Here is a 20,578-nt window from a genome sequence, read left to right on the forward strand (position 1 = left end):
TTAAATGATTCTTACACAAGATAAGCTATTTAGCACTACAACTTATTTGAAAAAAGTAATCAAATTACAAAATCTATATAAAAGGCAAAATGTGATCATTTCATGTATGTCTCGCAAAGGCTTTTTTCGCCGGCATTTTCGAGGGGGTTACTATATTTTAGAACTTTTTATATACCGTCTGAATAATAATATCTACGATTTGCGAACGTGCGTCACGTCTAGATTTATTTACATCGACTTTTATAAGATTCGCGCTATTTTGCTGTGTCACCTGTTTGTTCGGCTTTTTAGTATAAATACAGTGAAACTAAATTCAAACGGTTCGTGTTCTCGGCCTTCGCGCCGAAACGTCCAGAAAGCTTTTGATCAATGTGGAGTTTCTCCTTATATCAGACAATTGCTATTCGATTTGGACAATGCCCTTTAAATGGGATGGGGAGCTGCTTTCCCCCCCACCATCATCTTGGGGGAGCGAAAACTAAAAATATTGCCACGTCATCGTAACGCTCCTGCGATGACCTCATTAAGCGGCTACCTGTCAATCAAACCTATTTGACTCACTTTATAACCCTTAACTTAACACGCTCACCAATTTCTCTCACTCGTGGCCGAGATGGTTAAGTGGTTGGCTTTTGTTTTCCACCTCTGCGTCAAGGCTTCCGGGTTCAATCCCACCTCCCGACCAAAACTATTTCTTTTTCTTTTACACCTTTAAACACCCGAGCAACGTTTTTTTTTCTTTTAATTTAAACAGGGTTATTACTTCGCTTATTCTTTATTCCCCCCCCCCACACCATACACACAGCGTTGTTATCTTAAGATTTCCCCGTTGTGTTCATATAAATTATTATTGCTCAACACAGAATTGTTTTCATGCAAATTGTTTTTCCATATCCAATATCACTCACAAAAGATCTTTATTTCTCTTCATTTTTTTCTCTTTTTACTGTAAATAGTGATTTATAACATTAAAGAAAATGATTTTACTCAAATATATAATATTGAGTTAAATCGCCTGTTAAGTATCAAAGCTAACTCTAAAAAAGTCACAACTGGCTCCTTAGACCATCACTTGTTCATTCTGTGAGATTGTATTCATAAAATATCAAACACCAATCAAAATGTTTATTAAATAATTTATATATTTTGCTTATATTCGCTATTATGTTTAATCATAACACGAATAATAAACAGATTAACTAAATACAATAAAAAAGTTCTGGACCAGTTTTAGGATGAGTTAAACATGGACCACCATGTCTAATACTACCTATTCATAATTCATGTGCTGATCAAAATGCTATACAAAACAATATTTTTTCAAAAAAATATTCCAGAAATCATTATATACACACACACACATATATATATATATATATATATATATATATATATATCTTGATCAGAGAAAAAGTACTAGTTTAACAGGGAATTCTTATTGCCTATAAATAATATTTGTAGTAAATTAGTGTAATAAAGTGGCATTTGACTTAAGTCACTCTTTAATAAGATAAATATAAACGAGTCTCAAACTTCTTCTTACAGTAATTATTAAAACTGCCTTAATACACATACATACACACATCAATAATATAAATCTCATCTGTCTGTTTAAATGTATGCTTGCCTAAAACTTTTGACATAAGCGACAGATTTTCATGAAATCGGTATTGTTTTGAAGCTCAACCCTTCGGACAACAAATATAAAAACATTGACTAAAAACTAATTACTTCACCCATAACTGGGCACTTTTCTACAGGGAGATGTCGCTTTTTTAGCAGATATTTTCAAAAGTTATCCCCTCTTTTCGATTGACTAGCCTTAATTTAAACCTACATCTCACTTCCGGTTTGGCAATGGGCGCAACAGCAAAGACGTCATGTTTTTTTTTTTTGTGTGTGTGTGTGGGGGGGGGGTCACATTCTTTTCCTCCTTCACGTTACAGGTTCAAGCCTGCCTGCCTACTACCACATTTTTCTTTTTTTTTTTTGCTCAACACAAACCTCCAAACACCTGGGCAACCAGGCTAGTATATATATAAGGGCCTTTTGGATCCTTAAAAAAATACAGCAGTTGCTAATAATTTACCTGTAGCATGTAATAGAAACAAATTGTAATTGGAATTATTTCAATTACAATATACAATTAATTTTAAGAAATCGTTTATGGTTTTTTAGTTCTCTCCCACCGCAAGAACTAGACACCAAAGTCAGAAAGTGGGATTGAGAAATCAGCACCCCTCAAGGAGAGGCACAAAAAGTGCCTGGATAGCTTCGTCGGCATTCCCTTGGTAAGGGCGCCTCAGGCGCTTAGCAATAAACTAACCCCTTCTCAAAGAGAGATGGCAAGGCTTCGGAGGATGGACCTCCTAGAACTACACAAAACTAAACTCCCACCATAAAATCAACAGGAACTGGATCATTACAGGTATGGTCTAATCTGCATTGATTTTGAGGGCCCAAAGATTAAGAAATAGTTTAATGTTCATTGTAAACACATGTACTTGATTACACATTAGGCAAAATAGAGAAATGGCTAAACCTTATTTTTTATTAAGAACTTAAGTCCACACTTCTTTTTTAGAGTATTAAGGAGAAATGTCACCATAATAATCACATTCTTAGATGGAATTATTTGCAGAATGAATAAAGGGACCATGCATGGTCCCCTGTGAGTGCACACTGATTGAGGCATAAAAAATGACTAAGTTCAGCATCCCCCAACACCATACCCTATTTAGGCCGTCAAATCCTGGTGAAAATGAACAAACGGTGCAGTTTTAGGCCTTAACATATGTACACTTGAGTTCTGCACCATGCAAAAAAAAAAAGAAACGATTAAGTTCATCATTTGCCCCCAACCCCTATTTAGCTCCAAAAGTCCCCAAGGCCTTAATCTATTTAAATTTGAGTTTAGTACAATGCAAAACTGCTAAATAGACATACACAAAAATTTTTGGACAAGTATGGTAAAATAGTCCCAAAAATAGTGTTTTTATTAGCCCTAAAAGAGCCCCTGGGGCACACCCAAGAGTTATCACGAAGTATAGACAAGCAAAATTATATAGAAATCAGTCAGCAAGTTTTATAAAAATCTAAGGCATCAATTTTATTTTTAATAAGCACAAAAGTGTCAATTTTAGCCATTTTAACCCAAAAGGTACTGCTAGGGGGACAACCGGAGTTTTCCCCAGAAAATTTGTTCTGTTACTTTTTTTTTACTCATATCATGTTTAATGTTTGTGCAAAACTTTAAAAAAATTCCAAGGCATAGTTATTGAGAACAGTGCGGACAGGGCGAATTTATATATATATATATGTTAATAATACAATCTAGTATCAATTTGTCAGATGCTTTTCTATTTGAAAGACTAACACACACAAACACACATGCATATCTCTTATGTTAAAATGAGAAATTCTATTTGTTATTTTTTTTAAATACTAAGCCATGTGAGCAACTTTAAATTTACCTAAGTGGCCATAGACGTCACTAATGATCAAAAAGCTAAAGATTTTACTACTTATTAGAAATGAATAGTTTATTTTGTTTTTTATTTGTTTTGTCTGAGTAATATAAAAAAATGGAAAAAAAAAAAAAGAACATTATTATTTTTGAATACTGTTTTTTTTGTATGTGTAAGTTGAAAGAAAAAACTCAAAGTCCGTATTACCAAAGTAAAGTAACATTTTTATTGATTCCTTACGTTATATATAACAGCCCAATGTTAGCAGTTTTAGCTTAGATTCAAAAATGGGCTCCATTTTAGTTTGAAAAGTCATAGAGTTCAAAATCTGTAGCAAACAGATGGCTAATGTGACAAGAAAGAGATCAAAGGTTTAGTGAGTTGTTCGTTTTTTGGAAAGTTAGAACATATGACAGTTTTGTTCTTAGGGGCAAAGGAACAAGAATGCGTTTAAAGATGTAGCCCATCAAATTTTAAGACTTCTGCCTCCCCAACCTGACAAAGATGTAGAAGTTAGTGAAGAGACGCGGCAAGCATCTCCATAAACTGAACTGTATCAAAAAGCGCAGAATTACTTTGCATTTCCATTATTGTGGGTTACAAAAAAAAAAAATTCCTTTACAGAGAGAGAATTGGTAGAAAAGGCAACAGTGCAGCCACTAGTCAGCTCGAGAGACTCATAGCCACTAAGGTACATCACATGCATGCATATTTGTAATGAACATTGCTAGATGTGAAAATGCCACGCATATTCATAAAGAATATTTTTGTTGGTATGAAAATATAGTTGCTTGAATGAATATATAATAGGGTTAAAAAATATAGAACCCTAACATTGTGTAACTACATTTGTTGTAAAACCAAAAGAGTGTGAAGTAAACAACGTCCTGTTAAAAATTATAAACATTTATGTGTGAACACCAACCATTATATTATATTTATGTCTATCTTTGTTGGTTAGTGTCTCGCTAAGGGAGAACCAAGGGAGCATAGATTACGATAGCTGACCTGTCGAAAAGAACAGAGGCAGATTCTAACTTTTTTAATCTTATTTTCTTTCCATGCTTGCACATTGAACGTTTGGCCTTTACATTAGTTTGTTATTTTGTTTTTGTAACTTGTATGTTCATTTAGGGTCAATCATTTTTGTGTGCACCTGTACTCGTCTGGCAGAAGACTGACGGCCTCGCTCGATCCCTGTTCTGAATAAAACATAAGTTTGGAAAAAAATAAATAACTATATATTAGTGAATTATAAAACAGACAAAAAATACCTTTGCAATTTTTTTCCTTTAAAAAAGTGATCTTGAATTTTTTCATTCATTGATTTTGAATTCTCTTCGCATTTTATTTCTCTGTTGTTCAATAACTAAATTGGAGAAAAAATTTAAATAAACTTCCTTAAAAATGTTAAACAAAAAAAAAAATAGATGATAAAACAAGTCAATATATGTCAAACAGTTTTAAACTTTTGTATGTGTCATTAGTAGATGCAACTGATAAAATTATTTGAACAATCCATCCATTCATATTTCAATAGAGTTTAAACAATAACATAATACACATTAAAATATCAAATTGTTATTTGCAAACTAGTAGACACACCCAGCATTGTTTGAGAAGGAATAAGGACCCTGATGCAGACTCCTTTCTGACATTTCCTATAATTTTCAATTTTTAAACATTTTTGCTCAGTCAAATTAACTTTAAACTAATTTCTTGATTTTTTTGTTTGAATGAAAGAACAATTTTTCTGATCCCCTGTAGTGATCCCAAATAAATCATATTAGAGTTATTTTTTGTTTACCATAACCTACTCTGAAGAATACTAAATCAGAATATGTAAGGTTTACAAGTGTACCTTAGGTAGTTTTTATGTTTTAGCTGGACAGAGAAAAGGCAATGATCCTTTATATAATAGATACTATTAATATTGGAATAAACATTTAATTTTTCTCATCTCTAAAATAATAATGAAGTATAAATGTCAACCCTAAGTTTATGGCCATTGGTAATAATATTTGCTTCCCTACGAAAGCAAATTAGACACAAGGTCGTTTTTAATGTGGGGGAAAACCAGCTCCCCAAAAATGGAGGCACTCTGGCAGTGTCCAAATAAATAGTAATTGTCTCAGTATGAAGGGTTTCCCCTACATTGACCAAGGACCAATTACTGAAGTGAAGCATCAAAAAACATACTACACTTTGATCTTTGTGGGAAACAGGTAAGCTCCCCGAGGTCAATTTTTTCTTTTTTTAACACTGAGTTTGTATGACCAAAAAATTTATTTTCTTATTTAAAAATTAAAATGCATACCAAAAGTATAAATATTAAAACGTAAAATATTATTCCTCTTTCAAGGAAAAAACTATATATTTATTAGAATTATAATTTAAATATAAATTGAGTAAGCATAGCAAATAAAATAATTTTTAAACGAGAATTTAGAAAGATACAGACACGATCTCTGCGTTTATTTAAGTTTTGTAAAATAAAAAATAAATCTGTACCTACAGTAAAAAATAAATAAAACTCCTATAATTTGAACACCCGCTTCGTTCAAATTAGAGGATGCTGTTCAGGTTTCATGTAAAAAAATGTGCTGCAGTTAACTTTAATTTTCTAAGAATTAAGAAATAGTAAATGAAATTCATTGCTATATTATACTTCAAGTATATATTAAGTTGAGTTTACGATATATTGCAAGTAAGAATTGTTAAATATTATTACCAGGAAAAAAAAAAACATTGAAAATAAATCTACTCTTACTTCTTCGTATTTATTACCTAAGTTATCATCTACAGAAATCATACATTTATGTAAAATACTTTCTTTTTTAGTTATTCATTGAATGAGTCTTATTGCAGTTTCTATTTTGATTGATTGAGCTCTCGGGCGCTACCATTGTATTCCGTAAGTGATCACGAAAATCTACAATTTCTTGGTTCTGTAGCTTCTTTATGATTATATCTCTTCTGAGTGACATTGCTTGCAAAACATAGTTGTCACTAAAGTAAGGACTTTTTTCTAAAAATTTTATAACCGTCTCCATAGACTTTTCTGCATTATCCCATAATATTGCTTCATCAGAGTGTTCTTGGTTATTTACATTAGGGTCAAGAGAATGGGAGCTATCGCTATTTTCATCACTATTACTGCCTTTAGGATATTAATCATAGTTTCCTCATCTTATTGCACCCACATTTCAACATCATTTGCATTAAGTAGTAATACACACGGACGAAAAAACGCTTTGGATAATCACAGATTTCAAGGTAGTTCTACTAAAATAGCCATATTTTTTAAACCAAAGAACTTCAAGTCTTCAAATTACTACTGTTTTGTTCGGAAATGAATATACTTTCAAATGAATTAATAAATATGAATGTACATTATATATTTTAAGAGTTTTGAGCAAATAAAGTGATAAAAATGTGAACGTCATAAAATGGCGTTTTCGGTAAGGTTTTGTAATGACCCCCCCCTGTTTTCTAAAGGTCCGTACCGTGATTGTATGAAGAATTTCGTCATGAAATTTGGAAATCAATAAGAAGAGGTGTTAATCTTAATACTGCCAAGTGTCCGAAATATTTTTGACCATTTCTTTTTTTGTTGTGTTAAAAATAAGACTTTAATATGCTGAGTATCGAACATTTTGAAAAAAAAATTCTTCAGACACCCAGTAGTAAGTAAATCAATCTTTTTACTATCTTTATCAATTAAAAGTATTATTTTATGTTGAGTAGGACCGCGGTAATTGATAATTTAAAAGGACCTACCCAAAAAAAAAAAATTGTTTCTATTTCTCGAATTTGGTAAAATGAAGTTAATATTACTAGAAGCAGCAGCAGCAGCTACATCCTGTAGAATCAGCCATAGCACAGTGTATAAACAAACACGCGTTCTTTAATTTTTATTCAAGAACGAATTAAGAAAAACAAAATGAAACAATGAAAATAATTAAGAAAAACAAAATGAAACAAAATGAAAACATAATGAAATATGAATATAAATGTTCTTATGTTTAATTAGAGCTATTTTGTTATCAGAATAACATTAGTTTAGAACTATTCGGTTTTCAGAATGTATAATAACAACAATCCCAACCAATTCGGCATTATGAATCTGTTGCAATTTCTCACATTTTTCGTCAAATTTAAAAACATGGTTAAAAAAAAAACAAAATAAACTTTTGTAGATATATAGCTTGCATGCACTTTTATTCTTTAAATTAGTTTTGAACAGCGAATTAAAACAATGTTTTACTGCGAACAGCCACAAATGTTTTTTTTTCAAAATCAAAATAAGTATCAAAATCTCGTTTATACATAGATTCGAAAAAGTTGTCAAAAAACAAATATATAACAAATAAATGTTATCAAAGGCAAGATAAGTTACTTTTCTACCTAACTGGATAATTTTCTAGTGTTTTTATTTAATGTAACATGTTTATTCAGCTCGAAAAACGTACAGTGTTTACCGATGTATTGGAAAATTAAAAATGGCGCCCGGCCCGACTCTCTTTGACACGGTAAGTTTGAGAAAAGGAGTTAAAAATTAAAAAAAAAAAACTATACAAAATACTGTTAAAAACTCACCGAATATATGTCAGCCTATGTCACGGTAACATATATTGAGCGAGTTTCTAGCAGTATTTTGTCTACTTTTTTATTTTTAACTCTTTTCCTCAAACTTACCGTTTCAAGAGAGTCGGGCGGCGGGCGCCATTTAAAATTTTCCAAAACATCGGTAAACACTGTTTTCAAGCTGAATAAACATGTTACATTAAATAAAAACACTAAAAAATTATCCAGTTAGGTAGAAAAGTAACTTGCTTTTGATAACATTTATTTGTTATATATTTGTTTTTTTGACAACTTTTTCGAATCTATTTGTATAGTAATACAAACCCTCAAAATCTATATCAATATTCTTGAAATTTTAAAAGCAGTTAGAAAACACATCAAACTACAATTAGGAAGCTTTTTATTTCGTTAATTTTTTTTCTACTTATTAAGCGAAAGATATTTTTACAACCTGCTCCAGCGTAGTATAAACGGCCTATGGAATTAACACCTTCAACCTCGAAAATAGAAATCAACAAATTTATGGAATTTTCTTTGAAATTTCGCAACGCAGTTTCTTATTAAATTAAAACTAAATATATAATATAAAGCCAATAATTATGAACCGCTTAAAGAAAATACACATAAAAATAAATTGGTTAACTGTCCTAAAATGCTAGAATGGCCAGGAAATGGTGAATTATTTTACATTAAATTTTTGTGAAACTAACCGCTCCCCCCTCTAATATTGTTTTTGTTAGCTTTGTCTCTGTCAAGTTTTCAGTATGTTCACACATAATTTTCCTTAGCCCTACAATTAATTCAAAGTCCGAATGGCAACCCTCCACATATTCTCATTGCATAGAAACCCTCTTAAAACTACACATAATCATCTTAAAAAAAAAAAAAAGCATGCATATTTTCCCATAGAAAAAAAAAACAGTTAACTGCCCTAAAATGCTAGAATGATCTGTAATAGGAAATTATTTTACATTCAATTCTAAAATAATTTGTTTATCTTTCATTAAAGTTTTTCATGGCATTTTATACATAATTTCCTAAAAAGGTAGAATCACATTTTGGAGGGGTGGTCAGAAGGAGTTGAGTGGAGTTAAACAGAAGGTGTTAATCTACAATAATACCAAAGAAATATTGCAATATATTCATTTTTAAATGGTCTTATGTTTAGATTTAAGTTTTTTGTACATAAAGCACATTACAATTCAACTTTGAGTTCTCCAACTTCTTTTCTGTTTATGGATACATGGCATTTTTAAGGAATTGCTGCATATTTATGCACATTTACTGCAGATTATTTGGAAACCATAAACTTTGGGAGATTTTCAGTTGCATATTCTGATTCCTTGTACAAAAATACACTTATACAGTAAATTTCATTTCTTAGTCTTGTGTTTTAACAAAGATATGACATTTTTACTGAAAAAGTAGTGTAAAAAATGTGACGAAACGCATATGGTCTTAAAGAGGGGAAAATATCCAAACGTGTGAGGCACAAAAATAGCCATAACTTCCTTAATTTTAATCAGATTTTAAAAATTTAAAAAGATTCTTTCTTAGCTCATCAAGCTCTTTCTATGCATACCAATATTGAAATATTTCAAGCTATTTCAATTTTTTCATGTGTATTGCTACATTAAGTTATTTAAGAACAGCGTGGTTGGTCGGTAACCGCTTGGTTTCAAGAATTTTTTCTAGACCAGATGTATTCTCTGATTCTTTCAGTTCAGAAGCCTTTGGCACTGGGCATAATTTACCCCATGCTTTTGTTAATGTGCTTGCTCGAACTTGATTCCATGCACTTGCAAGAGAAAATATGGCATCTTTGATAGTAAAATGGCGCTGAAAATCGTTTATACTCATGGTACTATTTATCATATTCATCATAAAATAATTTCTGTAGAAACATTTTAAGTTTCAAATAATCCCTTGATCCATAGGTTGGATGAGAGAAGTCACATTAGGTGGTAAGTACGTAGCACACAAAACTATTCCTGCAAGATGACACTAGTTCTGACTCCGGAGGATGTGCTCTACAATTGTCCAACAGAAGCAAGCACTTTGAATCAGGTTTACCTAATTCAAGATAATGCCTCTGGACAACTGGCACAAATTCTTGCAAAAACCCATTTTTTAAACAACTGTTGATTCATCCATCCATTTCGTGAAGAATAATAGGATACTGGCAAAGGCGAAACTCCTTTCAATGCTCGGGGACACTTTGATTTGCCGATGACAAGAAGCTTAAATTTATGAGTTCCAGGAGCATTAGCGCATACCATCACTGTTAATCTTTCTTTATTTAATTTGAATCCTTTTATTTTCTGCTCCTCGGATCCAGCTAATGTTTTTATAGGTAAGCACTTCCGATTTACGCTACTTTCATCAGCGTTGTAAACATCCTCTGGTGTTAAACCATAATCGGCAATTATCATCTTGAATTTGTCACAATAATTTAATGCTGCATGTGTATCAGCAGACCGTTGTTCGCCTGACATTGTTAATTGTCTTATGCCATGTCTACTCTTAAAGCTCCCAAGTCAGCCTTCACTGAATTTCATATCTTCTGCGATATTCAACTCTTCCTTATGAGATTTTGCTTTAGCAATTAACATGGGCCTAGATATTGCTACACCTTCATTTTCTTTTTGATGTAAAACAGTGTACTTCTTCCAATCTTATCTCTCAATATAACATTATTTTCAACTCCAGCATCTAATTTTTCTATAATTTGACGTTTTTCGAATAAAGTCAGTGTCACTTGTTTTCTTTTAGAGTTGCAAGCCATTGTGATGGGTTGTTTTACACTATTTTAAATATAACAATCTGAAAAAAAAATTTAGAGTTAGTGTAAATTATCAATAGCTAATCTACATTAATTACATAGTTCCAATATTAACATTTCTGCACAATATCTGACTAAACCATGTAAACAGTTTTACTGCAACTCCGCATCAAATATGCTAATACAATTTCAATGACGTGATAGTTCAAGTTTAGAGAAAGTCCAGGTTTAGAAGAAGTCCAAATGAGAGGAAGTCCAACTTTAGAGAAAGTTCAAATTAAAGGAGTTTTAATGTACTTAATATCTTTTCTCCCCCTCTCTTTTCTTAAAATGAATCTTTCTCTATATTAAAAATCAACAAAATGTGATGAAAAATCAAATCACTGTTTTATTATGTTTGTTTATAGATAGATGCCATGTGTGTTGAAACCAGGGTTCATGGAAATTTTCAATGTCCCTTTTCGAAGCTTTTCAGAGTTTTTCAAGACCTTCTCCAGACAAAATTTAAGTTTTCAAAACAAAATCTGGGATTTGTTTTACAATCTACAGCAATTTGAAAGTGTTAAAAAATCACATATACAACAAATAAATGTTACCATAGCAAATAAAAAGTTACTTTAGACCCTATTTGCATAATTTTGGGGTGTTTTTAAGTAGTTTTAAATGCTTTTTATTTCATTTCAAATATTAACTCTCTCTATAGCTTTTAATTTCAAACAAAGATAGCTGCTGTCTTGTCTATTTTTTGGGGTCCCGGCCAACCTAATTTTAAATTATCACTATTTTTTTTTTTTTGGAGGGGATTCACCATTACATAATCTCGTCTGCACAAGGAAAGTATTTTTTTTTAGAGAGGGAGAGTTAATTTTATGTATGGTGATCCCTCCCCCAATTAAATTATGAGAATAAAAAAAAAAAAAAAGCAACAAAAAAATGTGATAATAGAAAACTAGGTCAGCCAGACCAAAAAAGATGGAGTTACATCCCTTTATCATGAAACTATTCTGGGTAGTTTTGTGATAAAGGGACATAACTCTTGTATCCACAATGCTACAATGCAATTTCAGAACAATGTATTTCGATTTTATTTTCAATATTTAAAAAAAGATTTTAAGGGTATTTTTATTAATGCTCATAAAAAATAATTTAATAGTATTTACTTGGGATTTTATTTTTAATATTTCGACAAATTTTTACTTGATGTAAAGAATACGATTTTCAAAACATTTTTCATATTTTCAAGGCAATGATAGAAATAAGGTCTTTTCAAGGCAAAAGTCAAAATTCAAGGATTTTTCAAGTCTGTACGAGCCCTGTGAAACTCAACCAGTGTCAAACTGAAGGCGTTCCTTCTGTTTTGTATATTTTGCTGGGGTCCTTATAACCTAATTGGTGTATGATAACATGTAGTCCCCTGATCAACAATGATCGGCAACCCCAATGTTGTGTGTTATGGATTTTTTTCTTTCATCTTCTCCTCTGGTTCTGGCCGTGTCATTATCTTTCACACAGATGCTGAACAAAAAAAAAAAAAGCAGACTTTGACACTTTCTGTAAATATTAACCCACTCTGGGAGTGACACTATTAATCCTGTGAACGCTAATGTCCCTATCTATGAATTCTGCGGATGGCCGTATTCGTCAATTGCCATAAGCTCATCTCAATCTACTGAGTCATAATCTGCATTCAACTGTCTTCAATTGGCAACTGTCCAATTCTCTGTCGTTGACTGTCACAAACATTATAGCCACTCCCCAAATGCCCTACAAACTAACTTTAAATATATCTGCATCCATTGTTCATCTCTTGTTACCATCACTGCCACGCTTTGATCAACAATCCCATGTCAGCTCCCTTTTGTGTGCCTTTGTGAACAACTTCTTACAGATTGTCTTTCCACGAACTTCATTTTGTATACCTTTGTTCACCTGACAAACTTATTTCCTCTTGCCTTTTGTCATGCTTCTTTTTCTCTTTCTTCCTCACTTCCAAACACTGGGGGGTGGGGGTGGGGGTGGGGAATAGTATCACAGTTTCATATTGCCCATTGGAGAAGGGAAAGGTGGAAGGTCTGAAATGCATGTCATTTGAAAGATTATAGTTATAACAACTAACCCAGTGGAAATGAATACCTAAGCTGGCTCAGAATACCATGTTTTTAGAATTTATATGAACAAATATAAAGTATGTTTTGTTTGACTAAAAAATACACAATGCCAGAAAAACAATTGAAGTTTTGTTAAAGTGCTTTAATTACCTTATCCATTGCACCAACGGACGAATCTTCTATTTTGCTTGCTTTAATACGGAGAAAAGTAAGTCCAAACTGGGCATTCTTCTGAAAATTCTGTTGACAAACAACACGAATACGATCCCACATGCTAGCAGCCGCACTGGAAGAAAAATCACCTAAAAATAAACAAAAAGGAATTCTATCCTTAGTTTTTATCAAAATAGTAAACGTTAAAATTTTATTTTTATTTTTTTGAACATTCATCTTCACTGTTATTTTCATGTTTCAGCCATTCTTCAGGTTTATTATTTTACATTTGGGAACTTATATATGGAATTTCTATGTATAGGATTCATTCCAAAACTAATGAACCAATTATTGTCAATTTTGAAACACAGCTGCTAAGCGTAAGGAGTGATAATGTGGGCGATATTTAGTTTTATACATAGAATGTAAAAAGAGTGGAAGCTCTTTGATACTTCAGATTTTTGTGAAATTACAACAAAAGGTATTAAACATGAATTACTATTCTCCAAATTTCAGTTTATTTAGAGTATTTTAGATTTTTTTTGTTGTTGCCAACACAATATAGGCTAAAACTCCCATTCAATAAAAAAAAAAAAAAAAAAATCATACAAAAGATTTGTATCAAATTTAATGCAGAGTTATTATCCACTAATTAAATAAGATTCTCTTAATTTTAATTTCTTAAGACATTGTGAGCTTTAAATTTAAATAGATTTTCTAGAATTAAAATCCTGTAACTGATTTTGATCAAAATCGGAATAAGGATTCTATATGTAAGTTCTGGTATCATATCTTGGTTTTTAATCTTCAACAAAGGGGAACAGAAAAGCAGTACAAAACTTATGATCAGGGATTAATTTTACTGTTCCTGGAACGGGTATTCTTCTCATTTGATTATACATTAAAAATCCATTGTAGACATATTTCAATTGCTATTTAATATTCATTCTTTCAAGGTTATCAAACCAAAAAAAGACTTCTGTTCTGCACACATCTCTGTAGATTGTCTGGCATCAATCTTCCTTAGATCATCAGATTTAAACCTGCTTTTAAGACTCACATTTCTCGTCGATCATATCATTCTCATATCATTTTTCTCCATGCAACACATGTTCTCAACCTTCTCTGGCCAAGTTTCACTTCCATAGATCATCACACTGCATGCACACGCCTTTGATCGACAGTGCGCATGCTCTGCTGTTTAGTAATGGCAAAAGTTCACAGAACTTACCTCATCAACTAAAACAGCAAATAAAAAAGAGTGATAAGTATAAAACATTAAAAATATTTATATAAAAAATCTTTTTAAGCTTTAATTTTTACATAAATAACAATTTCGATTAGAATTTAACAGCTACTTGATTTGTGCCCTATATATAAAAAAAAAAATTAATACAAACTCATTTTCACTTGTAAAGAAACCTGATCTAATTATATATTGGAATGAATTTTGGCAAAGGTTACATAGTACATGTGGATAAACTGACAACGAATGGAAATGGAAAGCTGCAACTGGCATGATTGAAGTGAAGGGGTTCAGGAGTTAGCTCCCTTGACAAAACCCACTAGAAATGCAGGTGTCAAATGATATTACAGAGAACAGTTAGAGTCAGGGAAATGAAAAAGGTGACTTGCATCTGAAAATGTAAAGAGAATTTAAGTGAGTGCTGCCTCGAGACTGCCCATGTGTCGCCCATGTTAAGACCAAGCCAGAAAAACAAGGAGTAATAAGAATTAGTTATTGGTTTCTCGTCCCATAAACAACCTTTTTCTAAATAAAACCTTTGAAAGCCAGTAAATTTCCATTGTGCCCATGCATGGAAAAGCGACGATCAGAGAATAAATACTAGCAATTGCATACAGGTTTTGTTTTATCTCTTGAGCAATCACTGACAAAAACACACATGCGCACCAATTGTGTTCGGTGGAAATGACATGTACAAACTGCTTGTGTTAACATGAAAATGTTACAATTATTTTACAAGGAAAATGTACAAAAGAACACTGTGTGTGTGTGTGTATATATATATATATATATATATATATATATATATATATATATATACATATATATTTAACCAATAAACTTTTAAACTACTTGTCACATAACACTGAAATTAACAGGAAATAGTAATCGTACACCAAACATGGTTTATAATGAATAAAATCTTTGTAAAGAAATATGTTGGCAATTTGAAATGCAAAATGTTCATTTTTAATTTGTTGACATTAGTTTTAAGGATGTGCAAATTCAACCATAACTAGAAGTGGTTTAATTTTATAACTTTCTTATCTATCTGTCGATAGCTGAAACGGTAGGGAACATGGCTCGAGCACTAAATGTCTTGATTTCAATTCTAGCTGATGTCTACCAAGTCATTTTTGTTTTAATATTTTGAAATCAGTATTATATATTAGATAAAATATATTCAATAGAAATTTGGTTCTTTAATACTAAATACGAAATGTGCATGGATTAAAACATATTTAAGCCTATTTTAGAACTGGGCGCCCCCGCTAGTCACAAAATAAAAATATTCAGAGTCAAATCGTAAGCGACTTACTGGTATTAAACATTTTAGTATTTGTAGTATTGCGTCCAAGCCTGACATCAGCCAAAGTCATAAGGCAAGTGTTACGTATGAGAGGTTCAAACTGACGGCTTTGAGCCCATTCAGATCTTCCAACTTGAACAGATATATTTGAACAGAAATGTGAACCTAAAAAGAAAAGAAAAAAAAAACACATAATTTGTAAAATAAAAAAAAGATAAAATATTAAATATTGGAACATCACAGAATTATAAGTGGGATCGATAACGATAACAAAAAAAAAATCCACAAATGTTTAATTCAAATAGAAAGTAACAGATCCTCTCGGAAGGAAATTCAAATAAAAAAAAAATGTTAGCAGAAGGACCACTAAAAAGAAAAAAATTTGTACACTAAAATCTGGCTTGAGGCAGTTGCTTGTCTCACTGCACTGAAGAGCTCTTATATAGCAAAACAGTTTGTGGATGACTAAAATATTCTCCTTTTCTTGGGTTGAGCATACTGGTAAGTGAAATAAATTACCATTAGCATATAAAATGTAATGCCCTTTGTGTAAATAAATGAAGCTTCCTATGTTTGATAATGTCTATTATTGTGCTTTCACCTAATGGCTTAGGGATTATGTGCCAACTGGTTTCTAGACAGTAGAGTTTCAATCCCAGCTAGAGACAGTTGCTTATCTAACCGTATTGAGGAGCGGTGATACAGTCTGCCTATGAATGACACAGACACATCTATATATATAAAAGGCAAAAAGGTGTGTGTGTATTTGTATATCTTGGAAAAACTTTCGACAGAAGCGACGGATTTTCGCCAGATCGGTATCATTTTGAAGCTCGAGCCTTCCAACGACAAATTGGCTAAAAACATTCATTTCTTCAACCTCAATGGGTCACTTTTCTACAAGGAGGGGTAGCAAAAAATCGTTCCTTCATGATAAGATAGCTTCTACGCATACAAAAGATGTCCCTTGAATTCGTTGAGATATTATAAAAATCGACCTACATTCGCCCACGTGGTCATAGCACAATGGTTAAAGTGACACCGTCGTTATCTTAAGATTGCAGGTTCGATCCTAGGTATCAGATAAATCTTTTTTTTCGATTTTTAAACTTTTAATATCGAAACTGGGTTATTCATGCCATTTTTTTTTTTTGCACCGTTTTTTTTTTTTTCTGAGCACGTTCATTTTTTTCTTCTTTTTTTTTCCGATTTTTAAAAAAGTTTTACTTCATTCGCCGTTTTTTTTTTAATTATTAAAGTTCAACACCTTTTTTTTTAATAATATTTAAACAAGGTTATTACTTTGCTTATTCTTTATTCAATAGAAATGGTAGCGAGTGTTGATAACATCTGGTTTTTTGTGTGCCATCATGAAGGAAATTTGTAACGAAACATCCGCGTACGTTTAAACTGTCTTACAACAAAGTATTCATTCTTTATTTTTATTTTTTTTAATTATTTAAAAAATAGGTTTTGGATTATGAAAACAAAAAGATTTTTAAAAATAAATTCTTTGAAAAAAAGTAAAATTTACCATCAATGAGTATTGGTGTATCTTTTTTTTTCTTCTTTTTTTTTCAAGGGCTGAATCAGAAAATTTTAATTGCATAATTCTGTAATGGATTTTGTAGTACTTATGCAAAGAAGATACCATGGTATTTTTTTTTATAGTATTTTCAAGTTAAATTCAAATTTTTTATGGTATCTTTTATTTATTAAATTATTAGATGAAAGTACAGAATAATCACAAAACATTCTCCTCATTAAGGAGAATGGGTTTCTAAATAATAACGTTATTATTTTAGCACAGTACCTTCTATGCATAAGTACAAATTTTGTTAAATGTTTTGGCTATCTTCAAGCTACATCGCCTGACACTTGCTGCAAGCCAGTTAGTTAACCGGTGAAGATTCTGAATAATCCCTTCTAAATAAGGATTGGGTGCACTCATTGATATGTTAAAAGCCATATTTTGTTAAAAATTTCTATGAATCTGTAGCAGTTAACAAACTATTTACTATAAGCGGATCAATGCCCGGTGCCAAAGTGATTTGGCCACACTGACCAATCGGTTGGCAGGGCACATTGTCCCCTTAAGGACTATTTTTAGCCCTTTGGGATCTCAGCTGCGATCGCCAGAGAGACGCCAGCAAGCGACCTATACAGACCTCTCTCACTCACCCCTCCCATTGCTACTTGTTGACGACTGCAGTCTGATGGCAGACAACACCTTCAAACAGACATTTACACTTTCTTTCTTTCTCTCCAGTTTTAGATATCATTTCGCCTTTTTTTAAATAAACCCTTTATTATTGTTTTGTTAAGAGCAATGTCGTTTGGCCTTGTGTTTATTTAAGTAATTATTATGAGAGAAATGCACAACATTTCCGTCCTATAAATCATGTTGGTATCTTGGATTTCCTGGTCGCCATCTTGGATTTTTCATGGTGTGTTAATAACAAATGGTAATGTTCATTAGAATAATATTTCACATGATGATAAAACCCCAACTACCATTTTTGTTAGCTGTTTTTTATGATATTTCTACTCAAATTCATGAAAATGAAACTTAAATATGTTAATTAGTATGCTAATTAGTCCATAAGTTACCAAGTGAAATGGTCATAAATACAGCTAGCTGAATCTTCATGGCGTTGTGATATGTTCAAAATTTCATCATATTTTAAAAAGATCTGAAGATACAGTTTCTTAAAAATGGGTAGTTCTGTAAATTGTACAAATTTACAATCATTTTCACAAGCTTATATGCATTTGAATAGACTTAAGAAAAAATTTCCAGTGAACTAGGCATTTTCCGATACTTTGAAGGTCTCTTATGAATAGATTTAAAAAAAAAATAAATAAAAATAAAAAACTAAAGATCATCTTTCTTTGATTTTGATGCTCTTTTCAATTATGCATGTTTGATTTGAGTTTTTTTGCAAAGAAAAGAATGGTCCAGTATTGCTAGTTACATCAATCGAAACGTTGTGAAAATAACATTCAAGATGAGAACAGTAGGCCAAAGAATCCAAATAGGAATAATCAATCCTCATCTCAAATTCAGTAAAGAAATATAAAAAATAAAATTAAAAGATAAATTTATTACAAGAAAATTAAACTTGATCACTCACCTATATCCAAGTAAGATATTACACAGGACTTCTCCAGTTGGAATACAGCCTCCATGGTGCCAGTTCGATTCTTTGGATCAGATAACCATTTCTTAAAAGAACCATCTTTTAGGAGATTTTGAACTGAATGTGTATCATCCTTAAAAAAGAAAATGTAGTAGACTAACTTTATTTACCTGAAAGTTTTATTTTAATTAAAAATTAGTACAAAACTTGGCAAACCAGAAGAATACGCGACTCAAAGTCAGCAGCATAAGGTATTTGGTAGGTGTGTGCAAAATGAATGCCAATGGTCAAAATGTATAAGTATTTTGACCCCTCCCTTTACTTAAAAATTCACCAAAAATCAGGAAATTTACCAATTTTACTGAAATTTTCAATATTTATGAAATAATGATCATGGAATATAATGAACCCATTATTTTTATTTTTGTTTAAATAAAAAATACCTTTACTAAAGTTATTGTTTTCTGTAGTAAAAAAAAAAAAAAAAAATTTATTTTTGCTTTTTTATGAAAATAATGCATCATAAATCATAACAATTAAAAAAATAATTCTTTAATTTTTACAGGAACATTACAAAAAAAGCCCCTAAAGTCCGTATTAATGAATTTGATATAACTTGAAGAAAAATTAATTTCTCAAACTACCAATATTACCATTGAATTAAGCATTGTTTATTTAATATTGTCACACAAAAAAATTAAAATAGCAAAAATATCTCAATTTTCTTTTTTAAATTACAGATTTCGTATAATTTTTATATGCAAGATTTTAATAACATCCTTGCTCGCATGAATGTGAAACTTTCGGCGTAACATAATTTTTATATAATTTTTAACAATAATTAAAAAAAAAAATTAATTTAAAAACGTGAACATAAAATAATTAAATTAAAAAATGATAAAAATGATACAAACATTCAGAATGGGAATGTACAGATGCACATCTGGGGGGGGGGGGAAGAAAACTGGCACCCCTACCTCCTTTTAATATCATGACTTCATTTTAAAACAGCGTTTCGATTGGCAGTAATTTTGGGCTTCCGTATAATTGTGTTTACAAAATTTCATTTGTTGCGATTTTGGAAACAGAAGAATTACTTGCTTTTTGGGGGCTAATTAAGCTATTTTTTGTACAAACAAGGCTTTTTTTGGGGAGGGGGAGGTTATTTAGTTCAATATCTTATGACTTTACTAATTATCTCTGAAATAGACCCAGCAGACTAATACTTATCTTTCAAAAGATTTTTACAATGAATTTATTTAACTTCAAAATTTAGCTGAATTTGATAGCTCCCCGTGAAAACATTTTTCATAACTTTTTTTTTTCATGTGTACAAACATTTTTTCCTTCTAGAAATTAACTTTAGCCCTTAATCTTTCAAATACAATCAAAAAGTAATCAGAAACCTACAAAAATTTTTTTGATAAATCAGTTTTCAAAACTAGGTCCCTCTATCTGTATTTGTCTATTTTTGCCCGTACCTAGTATTTGGTTAAATTTAGTTTCTTATATTAAAGACTGAATGTTTTGGGTCACTTACTTTTCTGGTTTGTCAAGTTTTATACTAATTTTTATTTATTAATTATTTATTAAATTTATTAATTTATTTATTAAGTTGTTAGGTGAAAGAATAGAATAGTTAACAATGCCCCCCTTCTCCATGTTAAGAATGGCTTTCCAAAGCTTCTGCAGTTTTCCGATCATGCTGATATAATAATGTTGTTTAGAAAGCTGTTGTTGATTATTCTGTACTTTCACCTAACAATTTAATGAATAAATAAATTTG

The 20,578-nt window shown here is 31.2% G+C and overlaps 1 protein-coding gene across 2 annotated transcripts in view; it reads right to left on the reverse strand.

Moving 5' to 3' along the window:
* The window catches only part of LOC145255615 (uncharacterized), a 48,379-nt gene that overhangs the window by 18,952 nt on the left and 8,849 nt on the right, over positions 1 to 20,578 (reverse strand). For both annotated transcript variants that reach the window (XM_080114241.1, XM_080114167.1), the window contains exons 2-5: positions 18,787 to 18,925; positions 15,662 to 15,817; positions 13,095 to 13,246; positions 4,742 to 4,836 (exon numbers count right to left, since the gene is read on the reverse strand). In XM_080114241.1, the coding sequence (XP_079970367.1) occupies positions 4,742 to 4,836; positions 13,095 to 13,246; positions 15,662 to 15,817; positions 18,787 to 18,925 (542 nt within the window). The remainder of the gene's footprint in view (positions 1 to 4,741; positions 4,837 to 13,094; positions 13,247 to 15,661; positions 15,818 to 18,786; positions 18,926 to 20,578) is intronic.

Source organism: Euprymna scolopes, chromosome 1 (genome assembly GCF_053919585.1).
Source record: "Euprymna scolopes isolate OS-2025 chromosome 1, ASM5391958v1, whole genome shotgun sequence".
Taxonomy (NCBI): Eukaryota; Metazoa; Mollusca; class Cephalopoda; order Sepiida; family Sepiolidae; genus Euprymna; species Euprymna scolopes.